Raw genomic sequence first — 12359 nt, forward strand, 5'->3', positions numbered from 1 at the left:
GTTCCCGTGTGTTTCTTAAAGCAGAAGGCACAGAGCAGTACTACAGCTCCATGCTCAGCCCTGTCCCTATTCCTATCCCCATATGGGGGTGGAGCTGATCCCCCACCACACTCCTACATCCTCTTACCCAACCCCACCAGCTGCATCAGACCCTCTGGCTGAGGGCAGAGGAATGGCAGCTCCTTCTCTCTACAGCAGCTGCCTGTCTGTGCCCACTGTCAGTCTGCAGCTCCAGAGCAGTGATGCTTTGTGGCTGATCACATCCCTACCACTGCTCTGGGTATTGCCTCGCACCCCACTGCACACAGCAGCTTCCCCATCTTGCGCCCCACGCTCTGAGCTGGGGGGGGCTTTGCTGGGGATGTGTCTGCAGGCTCCTCCTGGCAGCCTGCCCCACAGCACTGAGTGCTTTGTTACTCACTTTTATCAGCTGGGGAGCCAGTTGTTTCCCCTAACATCTGAAACTGTTTTCCGTGGATTCCTTTACATTTACTAACAGCTGCCACAGCTTCCTGCAGGCTCTCCAGCCCCCGCACCCCGCGGGTGCTGCTGCAGCAGGACCACGGTGCTGGCTCTGTGCCTGCACACTCCTGGATCAGCTCCTGCAAAAACGATGGTTTTGTTGCTTTTTTCTTCTTTCTTTTCACGTAAGACTTTTGCTGCTCGTGACCTGTGCCAGGCTCTGCTTTTTACCGCTGTTTGGCCTCAAAACAAGGAGCGAGCAACTCAGGCCCTGGAGGTTTCTGGCTGAGCCTGTCCTGCAGCAGCAGCACCACGAGCCCTTGTTTCTGCAGTGCCGTTTCCAGGGATTAACCACAAAAGGTTTCTGTACAAAAGGGCCCCTGGGTTCCTCTTTTGCTCAGCCTCAAGAGCCTCACGTTTTTAGCCAAAAAAGGAAATGACCCAGCTGCACGTAGAGCTGGAACATCTGGATTTTATCCCTGTCATGAATGGGTCATGGCTGTGAGCGGCCCCGGGCCTGATTTACGGGAGGGGGGAGGGTGATGTCATGCACAAACCTCCCTTGGGCTCCCTGAAGCAGGCACGGAAATACTCCTCAGCACGCAGCAGGGCTCTCACTGTGAGCCCAGCATGAACCACACACTGAGCTTGAAAAGCCACCCCACAGAGGGACACGGTGGCTCCTGCCACATGCTTTTGGGGCTCACTGTGGGCACCTCTCTCTGCCCTGTGGCTGAGGGCTCTCTCTTTCCAGACTGACTTTTCAGCTCCCTGCTGGAGGTCACCCATTTCCCAGCTGCAGGCATATACATGCAGCATCAGGTCACGGCTCCAGCACAGCCTTTCCTGAGCTCCTAAACCCAGCATGGACCTGCCCCAGCAGCTCCTGCAGCCCTGCAGGGATGGGTCTGGATACCAGGTGCAGCTGAAGGCTTGGACTTGACCCTGTGTGTGGTAACAAGCCCAGGACCACTACTGTCCATCCTGCCTGGGGTACTGGGGAACTAGAGCTGAAGGTGAACTTTCTCCTTTGCCTCTGTTAGGTGAGGTTAGGGATGAGCCCTGCAGGCATCCTGAATGCTCCTCCTGCTGTTATCCCTTCTTCCAGACCCTCAGCTAAGGTCCAGAAAGGTGGAGAGGCAGCAGAGCCTGTTTTATTCCCATTGTCCCACCTCTCCCAGCAGGAAAACTGTCCCCCCATCAGCACCAAGCTTGGTGGCAGTTCCCACACTGCCTTCCCAGCACTGCACAGCTCAGCCCACGTCTCCTCCCATAGTGCTGCTTGTGGGCAGAGGAAGAAGAGCAGCATCAGGCTCCTGGTTTACCTTACTGAGGATGAAGGTTCATGCAGAGGGAAAGGGGAGAGCACCAAGTATCATCCCCTCAGTGCAATGAATGTTCCCAGGGCAGGATCATCTTTGTCTGCCATAATTAAGCCAAGTTTTCTCGTTGTTGTGCAAAATGGGGGCAAAGCACCCACACGCTCCTCAGCATTTAGAGTAAGATCTGAAGGTGGTAATTAAAACCCAAGACAAAGCGGAAGGCCACAACCACGACCTCTGCAGGACGACATCCTTTGAGCCCTGATGTCCCAAACCCACTGAGCACAACGCCTGTTCTTCCCAGGAGCAACAGCTGTGAGCCCGGGGCAAGGCAGGCAGGAGGCAGCACCAGACCGGACACGTTTTGTTCTGCTGGGCCTGTTCCTGCTCGGGCTGTGATTCACAGCTGTGTAACGCTGCCCACAGCCACACACTCGGGCTGGAGGCTTTCGACCCAGCCTGGGGGCAGCTGCAATGCTTGTCCACCCTCAGGACAAGCAGAGCTGCAGAGCACTCAGTGAGTCTGAGAGGGGTAACTCAAGCTGTGGCTATTCTAAGCGCTGTGATAAAGGGCAGATGTGAATGTGGATGCTGATGGACTCTGCTGGGTGGACAGCCCTGGTCAGGGGGAGGGTGTTCAGTGCCCATTATTGTGGGTACATGGGTGTGTTTGGGAGCAGCTGTGCACTATCAGGGGATGGCACTGACCCCCGTGCTGAGCTCCTGGAGGCTCAGAGGCTGTTGGGGCTGTGAGCAGCTGTCCCTTTCAATGCACATTGGGACAAAGCCGTTGTGCTGGTAGCGTTTGGGATAGGATTTGTGGGCGTTCAGCACTCCTCTCCCACCACCCGATACCGGAGTGGCTTCCCACGGCTCCACACCTCCCCGAGGTGCGGACGGGCGTCTTCACAGCTCCGCCTCCCCTGACGAAGATCACCGCGGACCCAAGTTCAACCCGGACCCTTCCGACGCGGCTCAGGGAGGGGCCGGACCCTTCCGGTGATACACATGCTTTGACGGAAGTAGCGCTCGTCGACTTCCGGGCGGGAGGCGGGAGGATGGAGACGATCCTTGAGCAGCAGCGGCGCTACCATGAGGAGCGGGAGCGGCTGATGGACGTCATGGTGAAGGAGATGCTCACCAAGAAGTCCACGGTGAGGCCGGGGAGGGGAGCGGGGGGGAACGGAGGGGTGTGTGGGGAGTAGGCCGGGATCAGGCCTTCACCGACGGCGTTTCTTTTCCCTGCAGCTCCGCGATCAGATCAATTCAGACCACCGGACTCGGGCCATGCAGGACGTGAGTCGGGAGGGTTGGGCCGATGCGGAGCCGGGATCGAAACGGGATCGAAACAGGATGTAAATGGGATTGAAACGGGATCGAAATGGGATGTAAATGGGATCCAAATGGGGTCTAAACGGGATCGAAATGGGATCAAAACGGGATGTAAATGGGATCTAAATGGGATCGAAACGGGATCGAAACGGGATTGAAATGGGATCTAAATGGGATCCAAACGGGATCTAAATGGGATGTAAACGGGATGTAAACGGGATCGAAATGGGATCGAAACGGGATCAAAACGGGATCTAAATGGGATCGAAGCGGGATCGAGATGGGATCTAAATGGGATCTAAATGGGATCCAAACGGGATCTAAATGGGATCTAAATGGGATTGAAACGGGATCTAAATGGGATTGAAACGGGATCTAAATGGGATTGAAACGGGATCGAAACGGGATCTAAATGGGATCGAAACGGGATTTAAATGGGATCTAAATGGGATCAAAATGGAATCCAAACGGGATCTAAACGGGATCCAAACAGGATCTAAATGGGATCGAAATGGGATCGAAATGGGATCGAAACGTGATCTAAATGGGATCCAAACGGGATCGAAATGGAATCCAAACGGGATCTAAATGGGATCCAAACGGGATCCAAACGGGATCTAAATGGGATCTAAATGGGATCCAAACGGGATCCAAACGGGATCCAAACGGGATCGAAATGGGATCGAAACAGGATCGAAATGGGATCAAAACGGGATCTAAATGGGATCTAAACGGGATCTAAATGGGATCGAAACGAGACGGCTCAGGCGGCTTGTTAAGCTGCAAGGCCGGGCCTAAAGGAGCTTCGTTGTGACAGCGCGGGGTTTGTGTTGTGTTTTATTAGAGGTACATGGAAGTGAGCAGCAACCTGAGGGACCTCTATGACGATAAGGATGGGTGAGTGTGCGGCCTGATGGTGACGGACCTGCGGCTCCTCTGGGTCTGTTTAGATACGACACAAGTGACTGCAGTGCAGAGCTGGGGGTCTGCTGATCCTAGATCCCTAAAGCTGCTGACCCAGATCCTTAAAGCACAGGCCTGGCTGCCTGTGGGACGTCAGCAGGGAGCAGAATGCAGTGTTAGACTTCCAAGCATGACACCAATAGAAACGTGCTTTCTTTTCTATGTGCAACCTGTCTTCTTTTTATGAACCTGTAGCTTGCGGAAGGAGGAGCTCAGTGCCATTTCAGGGCCCAATGAGTTTGCTGAATTCTATAACAGGCTGAAGCAAATTAAAGAGTTTCACCGGAAGCATCCCAATGAGGTAAGCAGCTGCTTCGTAAGGATAACTGATCTGTGGTGTGTTGGGCTTCATCTCTGCTGTATTAAAATGTCACTCAGGAAAACAAAGTGCTCAGAAATAGGTGGTGCTTTGAGGCTTTATATAAGCCTCTGTCTGAGCAGGAGAAAATGCAGGATGCTCACCATGTCCTCCACACTCTCTATTAGTTTAAGAGCATTCTGCTTCTGAGCTAGCATTCATTCTTGCCTGCCTAACGCTGTCTAAAGTCAGAGTCACTGGGTTGTACTTTTTTGCCTTAGTGCAGATGTAATCATGAAGAAGTGCTTTGAACACCTCTTCAGTGACCTGTTTTACTGTTGGCAGTCTGTATGAGTTACTTCTGGACGTTAGCTGAACTAACCCCTTTTTCTATAACTTCTTCTGTTCCCGAAGATTTGTGTTCCAATGTCAGTGGAGTTTGAGGAACTGCTGAAGGCCAGAGACAACCCAAGTGAAGAAGCTCAAAGTAAGTCTTCAGGGTTTTGTTTGTTTCTTGTTTGAGGCTGGTTTAGGTGAGAATACATTGCGTGCTGTGATTTAGTGACCTGCCTGTTCTGCTTGCCTCCCTTTCCCTACATTAACCATAACAACTGTTTTAATTTCATTTAAATTCTTCTGAGCTGCAGCCACCCTGAAATATTCCACTGTTGCGATGGTTCTTTTGAGGAATGGTCTGATATAATGCAAGGAAGCTGGCAGACATCTGTCCAATGAGTATCCATTTGCATTATAAACATGCTTAAGAAAGATAAACTAGTCTGCAGTTAATTATTTTCAGGTTCTAAAGCATGCATATAATAAGCAGAGGATGTTGAGTTTGTAACAAAGCCCTGCATGCTCTTTCCTGCAGACCTGGTGGAGTTCACAGATGAAGAAGGGTACGGAAGATACTTAGATCTGCATGATTGCTACCTGAAATACATTAATCTGAAATCATCAGAGGTAAGTGGTTGCAGTAGTGTGGGCACTCAGTTGTGATACACTTCAGTGCTGAAGGCTGAGGGCTCTTTCTTTCATGGGTTCATTGTTTGTTTGTTTTAATTGTCATTTATTTCCAAATAGCTGTTTCAGGGTGCTCTGTTTGCCCTGTGCAGACCATGCAGAATAAAGGCATGAGCTTTGTGCTTTTCTTCTGGTCTGGTAACTAGAAACTGGTTGCTGATATGCTGCGTGTATCTAAAGTCTGAATCAAACTTCCTTTCTTTCTTAGAAACTGGATTACATCACTTATCTGTCTACATTTGACCAACTCTTTGACATCCCCAAAGAGAGAAAAAATGCTGAATATAAGAGGTGAGTCTTTTGTCCTGCCTGCTTCATTCATGAAAGTTGATGTGAAGAAACTTGCTTCTCAAGTGTCCAGGAACAGAGCTAGCAATCAAGCATAGGGCTTCTTATTTTGTGGAAGTACTTTAGTTTGCTGTATCAAAAGCTGTTCTAATCTTGATAACTTTGATGTTGTTATATCGGTACTTTGGTATGGAATTGTCTGTGTCCATAATTACTCTGCCAGGTATCTTGAAATGCTTCTTGAGTACCTACAGGAGTACACGGATCGAGTGAAACCATTACTGGACCAGAATGAGCTCTTTGGGAAAATTCAGACTGAGTTTGAGAAGAAGTGGGAAAATGGGACATTCCCTGGCTGGCCGGTGAGCAGCTGTGAATTCAGTGTGAATGCATTCCTGTTTGTGCTGGGTTTCCCATGAGCTGTCTGTGTTAAATCATTGCCGAGGTTAAGCTTAATAGCAAGATGTGTAGCTGCATGTCACAAAGGTGGAGTTTGAAGAGAACTCGTATTTGGAAGTAGCCTTTTCTGTTATTTCACTGCACGGTTCAGTGATAGAATGCTTCTGTGTGTGAAATGAACTGCTTTTCTCTATGTTAAATAGCTGTATAGCACAAAGAGCTACAGGTCACACAGATATCCCATGTGTCTTCTCTTGGCAGAAAGAGACCAGCAGTGCCCTCACTCATGCTGGAGCCCACCTGGATCTCTCAGCTTTTTCCTCTTGGGAAGTACGTATTCAGTGTTGCGTACCTGGTTCTAAATGTGAGGCAGATGGGAGCTTAACCATCTGGTTTCTTTCCATCATTTTTGCTTCTTGAGCTTTTGGTTTTGGCTCTGTGCTCTCTGGATGAGACTTTGGTTGTGCTGCTGATTTAATTTCTCCCACTAGAGGGCTGCAACTTGAAAGGCCTGTTGAGATTTGTCACATTCCTCATTTATTTTCAGTAAGGAGCAGCACACACTTGACAGTCGTTTCTTTCATGCTGTTCATATTCCTTCTTCCCTTTTGTTTTTAATTGAGACATACATCCACATTACATATATTTTTAATAGCTTTTATCTTACTGTGATTTGCTGCATTGAATAGGAATTGGCCTCCCTAGGACTGGACAGATTAAAATCAGCGTTATTGGCTCTGGGACTGAAATGTGGCGGGTAAGATGCACTCTGTTTTCCCAATTCCCTTTCAATTTTTCAGGTCTTCCCACTTTGCATTCCTTCATGGGATGTTTGTTTGACTTCTCTACTGTACAAGAAGTACTTTAATGATGGTCAACACATTAAAAACCAATCAGGGGATTCTGTGATCAACAGTTCTGCCATACTGAAGTCTCTTGTAGAGAAGAATTTGGGCTAAGAAACAAAGACAAGAGATTATAGAAATTCTCTTCATCTCTTAAAGGCTGAATTTCTGATGTTGTTCCATGAATTCAAATAGCATTCTGGAAATAGAAAAACAATGATCTGAATTCATCTCCTCCCTGTTTCTCCACAGGACTCTGGAAGAACGTGCTCAGAGACTTTTTAGTACTAAAGGCAAGTCCCTGGAAGCACTCGATCCTTCCTTGTTTGCTAAGAACCCAAAGACAAAGGGAATCAAAAGGTGAGTTCTTAGAGGTCATTCTCAAGTTGGTGCTGATCCCATCACTGGGATATAAGCATCACCACTATGTAGTTATATTAGATTCCCAGAGTATTGGAATCCTTTTATGTTGGTCCTGAACCAAATGTAAGATATCAGAGCTGAATAGTTTGCATGCAGTTTAGTTCATGCAGCTGTTTCTCTTCTCTTGCTGCACATGAGTCAAACACATCCTTAGGAGTTCCACATATGTTTGGTGATTGCAGTTCTGGAGTGGACTTAGTGAAATTTCCTTATCTGTTTCCAGAGACACCGAAAGAAATAAAGACCTTGCATTCCTGGAAGCTCAGATATATGAATACGTAGAAGTTCTTGGGGTAAGAACTTTATTTTGTCTTTGAGCTTTAGTTACAGATCTGTCCAGCAGAACAGAAGATCATTTTGTCTTTACCCAGTGTATTCATAGACTGTGTGTCCAGAGGAACTGGTTTTCTTTCCACAAGTTTACATGTTCCTGTGGGGAAGCCTGCCTGCCTTTATTTCTTTCCTTGTTCCTCCTTAAATCTTGCTTCAATTTCGAGTGGCACCTGCCATTGGCTTGTCATCTTATTTTATTGCTGTTGTGTTGTGTGAACAGTTCCTTCTATTTTCTCACTCTCTAGGAGCAGAGACACCTTACTCATGAGAATGTGCAACGTAAGCAAGCACGGACAGGGGAAGAGAGGGAGGAGGAGGAAGAAGAGCAGATCAGTGAGAGTGAGAGTGAAGATGAAGAAAATGAAATCATTTATAATCCTAAAAATCTGCCTCTTGGTTGGGATGGCAAGGTAACCGAGACTGTTAGGTCTGGATTTAGCTCTGAACAAGTGGGAGATTCCACTTAACTCCATGCTTGTCTTCTCTTTGTCTTCTCTTCTCCCTTGTCACTTGGTCTAATCTTTCTTTGTATTCCTTCTCAGCCAATCCCGTACTGGTTATATAAATTACACGGATTAAACATCAACTACAACTGTGAGATTTGTGGTAACTACACCTACCGAGGACCCAAAGCTTTTCAACGCCATTTTGCTGTAAGTAATGTTTTGTCACAAGAGCCATCAGTGCCACGTTCAGATAATGTTTATATATCCAGAGCGTGTGAAGATCTGTTCTGCCAATTTCTGTCCCCTCTCCTCTTGTTTGAACACCGATATCCAGGCCTGATTGATGCACAGCACAGTCAGTGTCTTGCTACCATCAGAAACAAAGGTTTTGGGAGATTTGTGTTATGTTAGTATTTGTTTTACACTGTTTAGATTGCAATAGGTCTTCTAATAGGCACTGTGGGTGAGTTGGCCTTCCCTCTCAGTGACTTTTGCCTCTTGTTCCCAGGAGTGGCGTCACGCTCACGGAATGAGATGCCTGGGCATTCCCAACACTGCACATTTTGCCAATGTCACACAGATTGAGGATGCTGTCTCACGTAAGTCTTGATGGCATTTCTTTACACAGTACTGGGAACGTGCTACAAGGACAATTGGTATTTACTAGCTCTGGCCAAAAATGTATTTACCCCCATGACTGGTGGCTAATTTAAGGAAGGAGTGTAAGAAGATGATGCTGCTGGGATTACCCTTCATTGGAACATCTCTCCCACTTCTTTGTTTTCTTGCTGAATGCCTACGGAAGTAGATGTTTGCTAGGAATGCCAGCCAAGTGTCTGTGTTTGTTGCCAGCTGTTTTGCCTGCAATGCTTTATGTATGGAATCTCAGCCAAGTGTAGCAGGACACCATTAATTCAGAGCATGACTGCGTGATCCCATGCAACTGGTACTTAATTGTTACTCATCACAGTCTCCACGGGGAAGCCAGCAAAACATTCAGAAATGATGGAGCCTCTAGGGAGATTCTGAAAGCCTGCAGTACATGGGGAAAGGCAGAGGAGTGGCAGTGTTTGGGGTTTATTTTATTGCATTTATTTATGTTAAAAGCTGATGTATTTTAGTCGTTTAAAACCCAGTATTTGAAGGGAAATGGTGCTCATATTGTGAACGACTTTGTATTTACAGTGTGGGCAAAGCTGAAGCTACAGAAGGCTTCAGAGAGGTGGCAGCCTGATACAGAGGTAAGATGGTGAAGGCACTGGGACGTTTCTAGTCCAGTGTATTTGGGGGGCTTCATCTATCTTGCATGAAGTGGCTCTGGCTGGAGAGTTTCTAACACAAGCTGTATCTCAGGCTGAGGTCTCCTGTGCACTTCGGAGCCTTCTGTAATTGTTCTGAGCCTAGATAAGATCTTCCTGAGCTCATTGCTAGATCCACTGCATGTCTTCATATAGAGGGGCTCTTGGCAGAGTGGTTGTGCTCAGATGCAAGCAGAGCATAACTGTGAATGCTGTAGCACGACCTGAGTCAGGCTGCATGCAATTGTCTCTTAAACTGTTGATTCCACTCTAGGAGGAATATGAGGACTCCAGCGGGAATGTGGTGAATAAAAAGACCTACGAAGACTTGAAACGTCAAGGGCTGCTGTAACTTTTCCCAGGTGAAGGATTTCACATGAGAAAAAACGGAGGAGCCTCACCAGCTCCATTTGATCATTTCCTTTCTATTTTGCATGACCATAGGATACTTTATAGGATCGCTTTGTAGGAAGCCCTTTGTGAAAAGCAGCCTTGTGATGTTATTTTATATTAAAAAAACAACAAAACAACAAACCTTAAAAATAAATCGATTTTTAACTTAGGAAGTGCTGAAGATGTGTCTCCTTTTGTGTGCTGGAAGGAGGAGATTTGATGATGGTGTTTTTCAGACACCTTCTACATGGTTAGAAACGATCACTTCTTCCATCAGCATTGGAATAAGAGAGTTTTTATGATGAGGATTGCCTTCTTTAAAGCACATATGAACACCGCATGCTGACAATGCATCGTGGTCTTGTACCGTATAACAGTTAACATGGGCTGCCATGTGGGTAGTCTGTGGTAGTTTGTCCAGCACTGGGCATTGACTTGAAGGCCTGGTAGATGCCAACACAGATCTTCCCTTTGGTTCTCTTGAACCATAGTACTGCCACGTGAATTAAAATCCTGTGAGGAGAAAAGAGGCATTGGGCAGAGGCCTCGTGCTTTGTGGCAGCCCTCACCGCCTACAGCGGGCTTTCATTTTGGTGCAGATGTGCATCACCTTTCTCTGTTTTTTGCTGCACACAGACATTTGCATCTCCAAATCCAGCAGAGCTGCAGGTAACAAACCCTTCTCCCTGGGTGACGGTTTGCGCAGCTGCTGGTTGGCAGGGTGGGGCTGCTTGCTGGCACCAGGGTATGAGCTGTGCTGCAGGTGCTGCAGGTGCTGCAGCTGCTCGGTGCTCAGAGACTCTCCATCTCTTGCACGGGGGCTCTCCATCTCTTCCTCTGGTGCACGGGGGCTTTCAGGGCACCGGACACACAGGGTGAGTCTGTGAGCAGATTCCTTTCCCTGCTTTGGGGGGAGAAGCTTGTCTCAGGGTGAGCCTTTTCTGGTTTGTTCTTAGCCTGTCCTGGAGGTGGGTCTGGCTGTGCTGGAGCTCTACCCTACTCAGTAAGGGCTGTCCTAACCTGCTCTGGGTTGGGGGGGCTGCCCCTGCTGTGGGAGGTAGGAAACTCCAGCCTGTATTGTTTTCTGTCATTCTGAAAGAGTGCCCTGGGAATGCTATCTGAGCTTAAATCCTAAGGCAGAAGTGGGGGAGTATTTGGAAAACAGCCTTGGAGCACGTTTGGAGTTATCTCTACTGTTTCCTTATTTCAACTGGCAAAGATTTGGCAAGGAAAATGTGTCTGGTTTCATTCAATGGAGAGCAGCGTATCTCAGGAGACACCAAAGGAGGTAGAAACTTCCCCATCCACGGTGTGAGCAGTGCTGGGGGTCGGTGTTGGGAAGCAGTGCAGACAACTGGATTCAGAATTCAATGCGATGGGGATGTACGTGCCACCATCCTGAGCTGGGCAGCTTCTTCATTCACAACAGCATCAGCAGTTTGCTGTGCGTGGTGACAGGCTGGTGCTGCTCACAGCTCTGTGTTACACAAGGGTAGAGAGTTACCACACCAACAGCAGCTCATGGCCTCCCAGGGGGCTCCTGTTCAGCAAGGTTGGGCTGAGCGCTGGGTCTGAGCCTATGGAGAGAAGTGCTCCCAGGGTCCCTTGGTGTTTGTTCAACCTTCTGCTGCAACTGAGGCTGGAAGGGCCTGGCTCTTGGTTCCTGATGCCACACAAGGATAACTTCTGGGTGATGAGCTGGTTCTGATTGCCCAGTTCTGATTGCATCTCTCTGCCAGGTCCCAGCTGAGGTTGCTGGTAGGGACGATGGCAGCTTACCGGCAGCTCCTCCCTGCTCAAGGTAATGGGGGCTCTGAGCAGTGTCCATCCCAGAGCTGGTACCCCACAGCTTGCACAGATCCCTGCTCTCCAAGGGAGACTGCCAGGGCTGAAATTGGCCATTGATGGTCCCAGCTGTCTCTGCTCTGTTTCAGGCCTGCTGTTCTGTGTCTTGGCTCTGCACTTCTGCACCCAGGGCTCTCTTGCCATAGCAGGTGAGTGCACAGCAGAGGATCTTCTTGGGGATGGGGCAAAGGCAACTTGGTGTGATGGCACAGTGTCCCTGTCCCCTCTTGGCTGTAAGCTCAGGAAACTTTTCTTGAGGTTTTGAGCCCAGAAATGGCTCTTATCTCCTATGCAATGTGCCTTGAAGGGCAAGGGAGAAGTTGCTGTAAGGTTTCCATAGTCAGCCATTATCTCTGATCTGCTGGGCAATCTCCTCACTGCTGGCTGCAAACGGATCTTTGTTCTTGTTTGGGATAGGGAACCACAGAGCTTGTTAAGCACATGGATGGATGCTGTTTCCTTCACCAAGGGAGAACTCTGTGTTTTTCAGGGCACAAAGTGGTCAACATGTCCATAGCCACCAACCACACTTCAGGGGCTGCCACCAAAGCTTCAGTGGCCACCAAGCAGGCCTCAGTGGCCACCACCAGAGCCTTGATGGCCACCTCCAAGCAAGCATCGGTGGCCACCACCAGAGCCTCAGTGGCCACCTCCAAGCAGGCATTAGTGGCCACCAACCAGACCTCAGT

General features: G+C 48.6%; 1 protein-coding gene across 1 annotated transcript; it reads left to right on the forward strand.

Annotated features, from left to right (window-relative positions):
- The first annotated feature begins 2802 nt into the window (after positions 1-2802).
- On the forward strand, positions 2803-12287 carry SF3A3 (splicing factor 3a subunit 3). The gene is made up of 17 exons (XM_072355235.1): positions 2803-2938; positions 3033-3080; positions 3961-4013; positions 4275-4380; positions 4792-4864; positions 5249-5340; positions 5609-5691; positions 5912-6050; positions 6349-6417; positions 6777-6844; positions 7185-7292; positions 7579-7648; positions 7934-8098; positions 8231-8341; positions 8643-8733; positions 9320-9375; positions 9707-12287. Exons 1-17 carry the CDS (start codon positions 2843-2845, stop codon positions 9782-9784), a joined length of 1506 nt encoding a protein of 501 aa, XP_072211336.1. The 5' UTR covers positions 2803-2842; the 3' UTR covers positions 9785-12287.
- Positions 12288-12359: the final 72 nt, after the last annotated feature.

Source organism: Excalfactoria chinensis, chromosome 22 (assembly GCF_039878825.1).
Source record: "Excalfactoria chinensis isolate bCotChi1 chromosome 22, bCotChi1.hap2, whole genome shotgun sequence".
NCBI classification, from domain to species: domain Eukaryota; kingdom Metazoa; phylum Chordata; class Aves; order Galliformes; family Phasianidae; genus Excalfactoria; species Excalfactoria chinensis.

Bases quoted from the DNA above. Each gene is read 5' to 3' on its own strand.
- SF3A3 (XM_072355235.1), top strand. From the start codon at position 2,843: ATGGAGACGATCCTTGAGCAGCAGCGGCGCTACCATGAGGAGCGGGAG. The intron at 4,014-4,274 runs GTGAGTGTGCGG...ATGAACCTGTAG, and splicing joins CTCTATGACGATAAGGATGG to CTTGCGGAAGGAGGAGCTCA. The intron at 4,865-5,248 runs GTAAGTCTTCAG...TCTTTCCTGCAG, and splicing joins CCCAAGTGAAGAAGCTCAAA to ACCTGGTGGAGTTCACAGAT.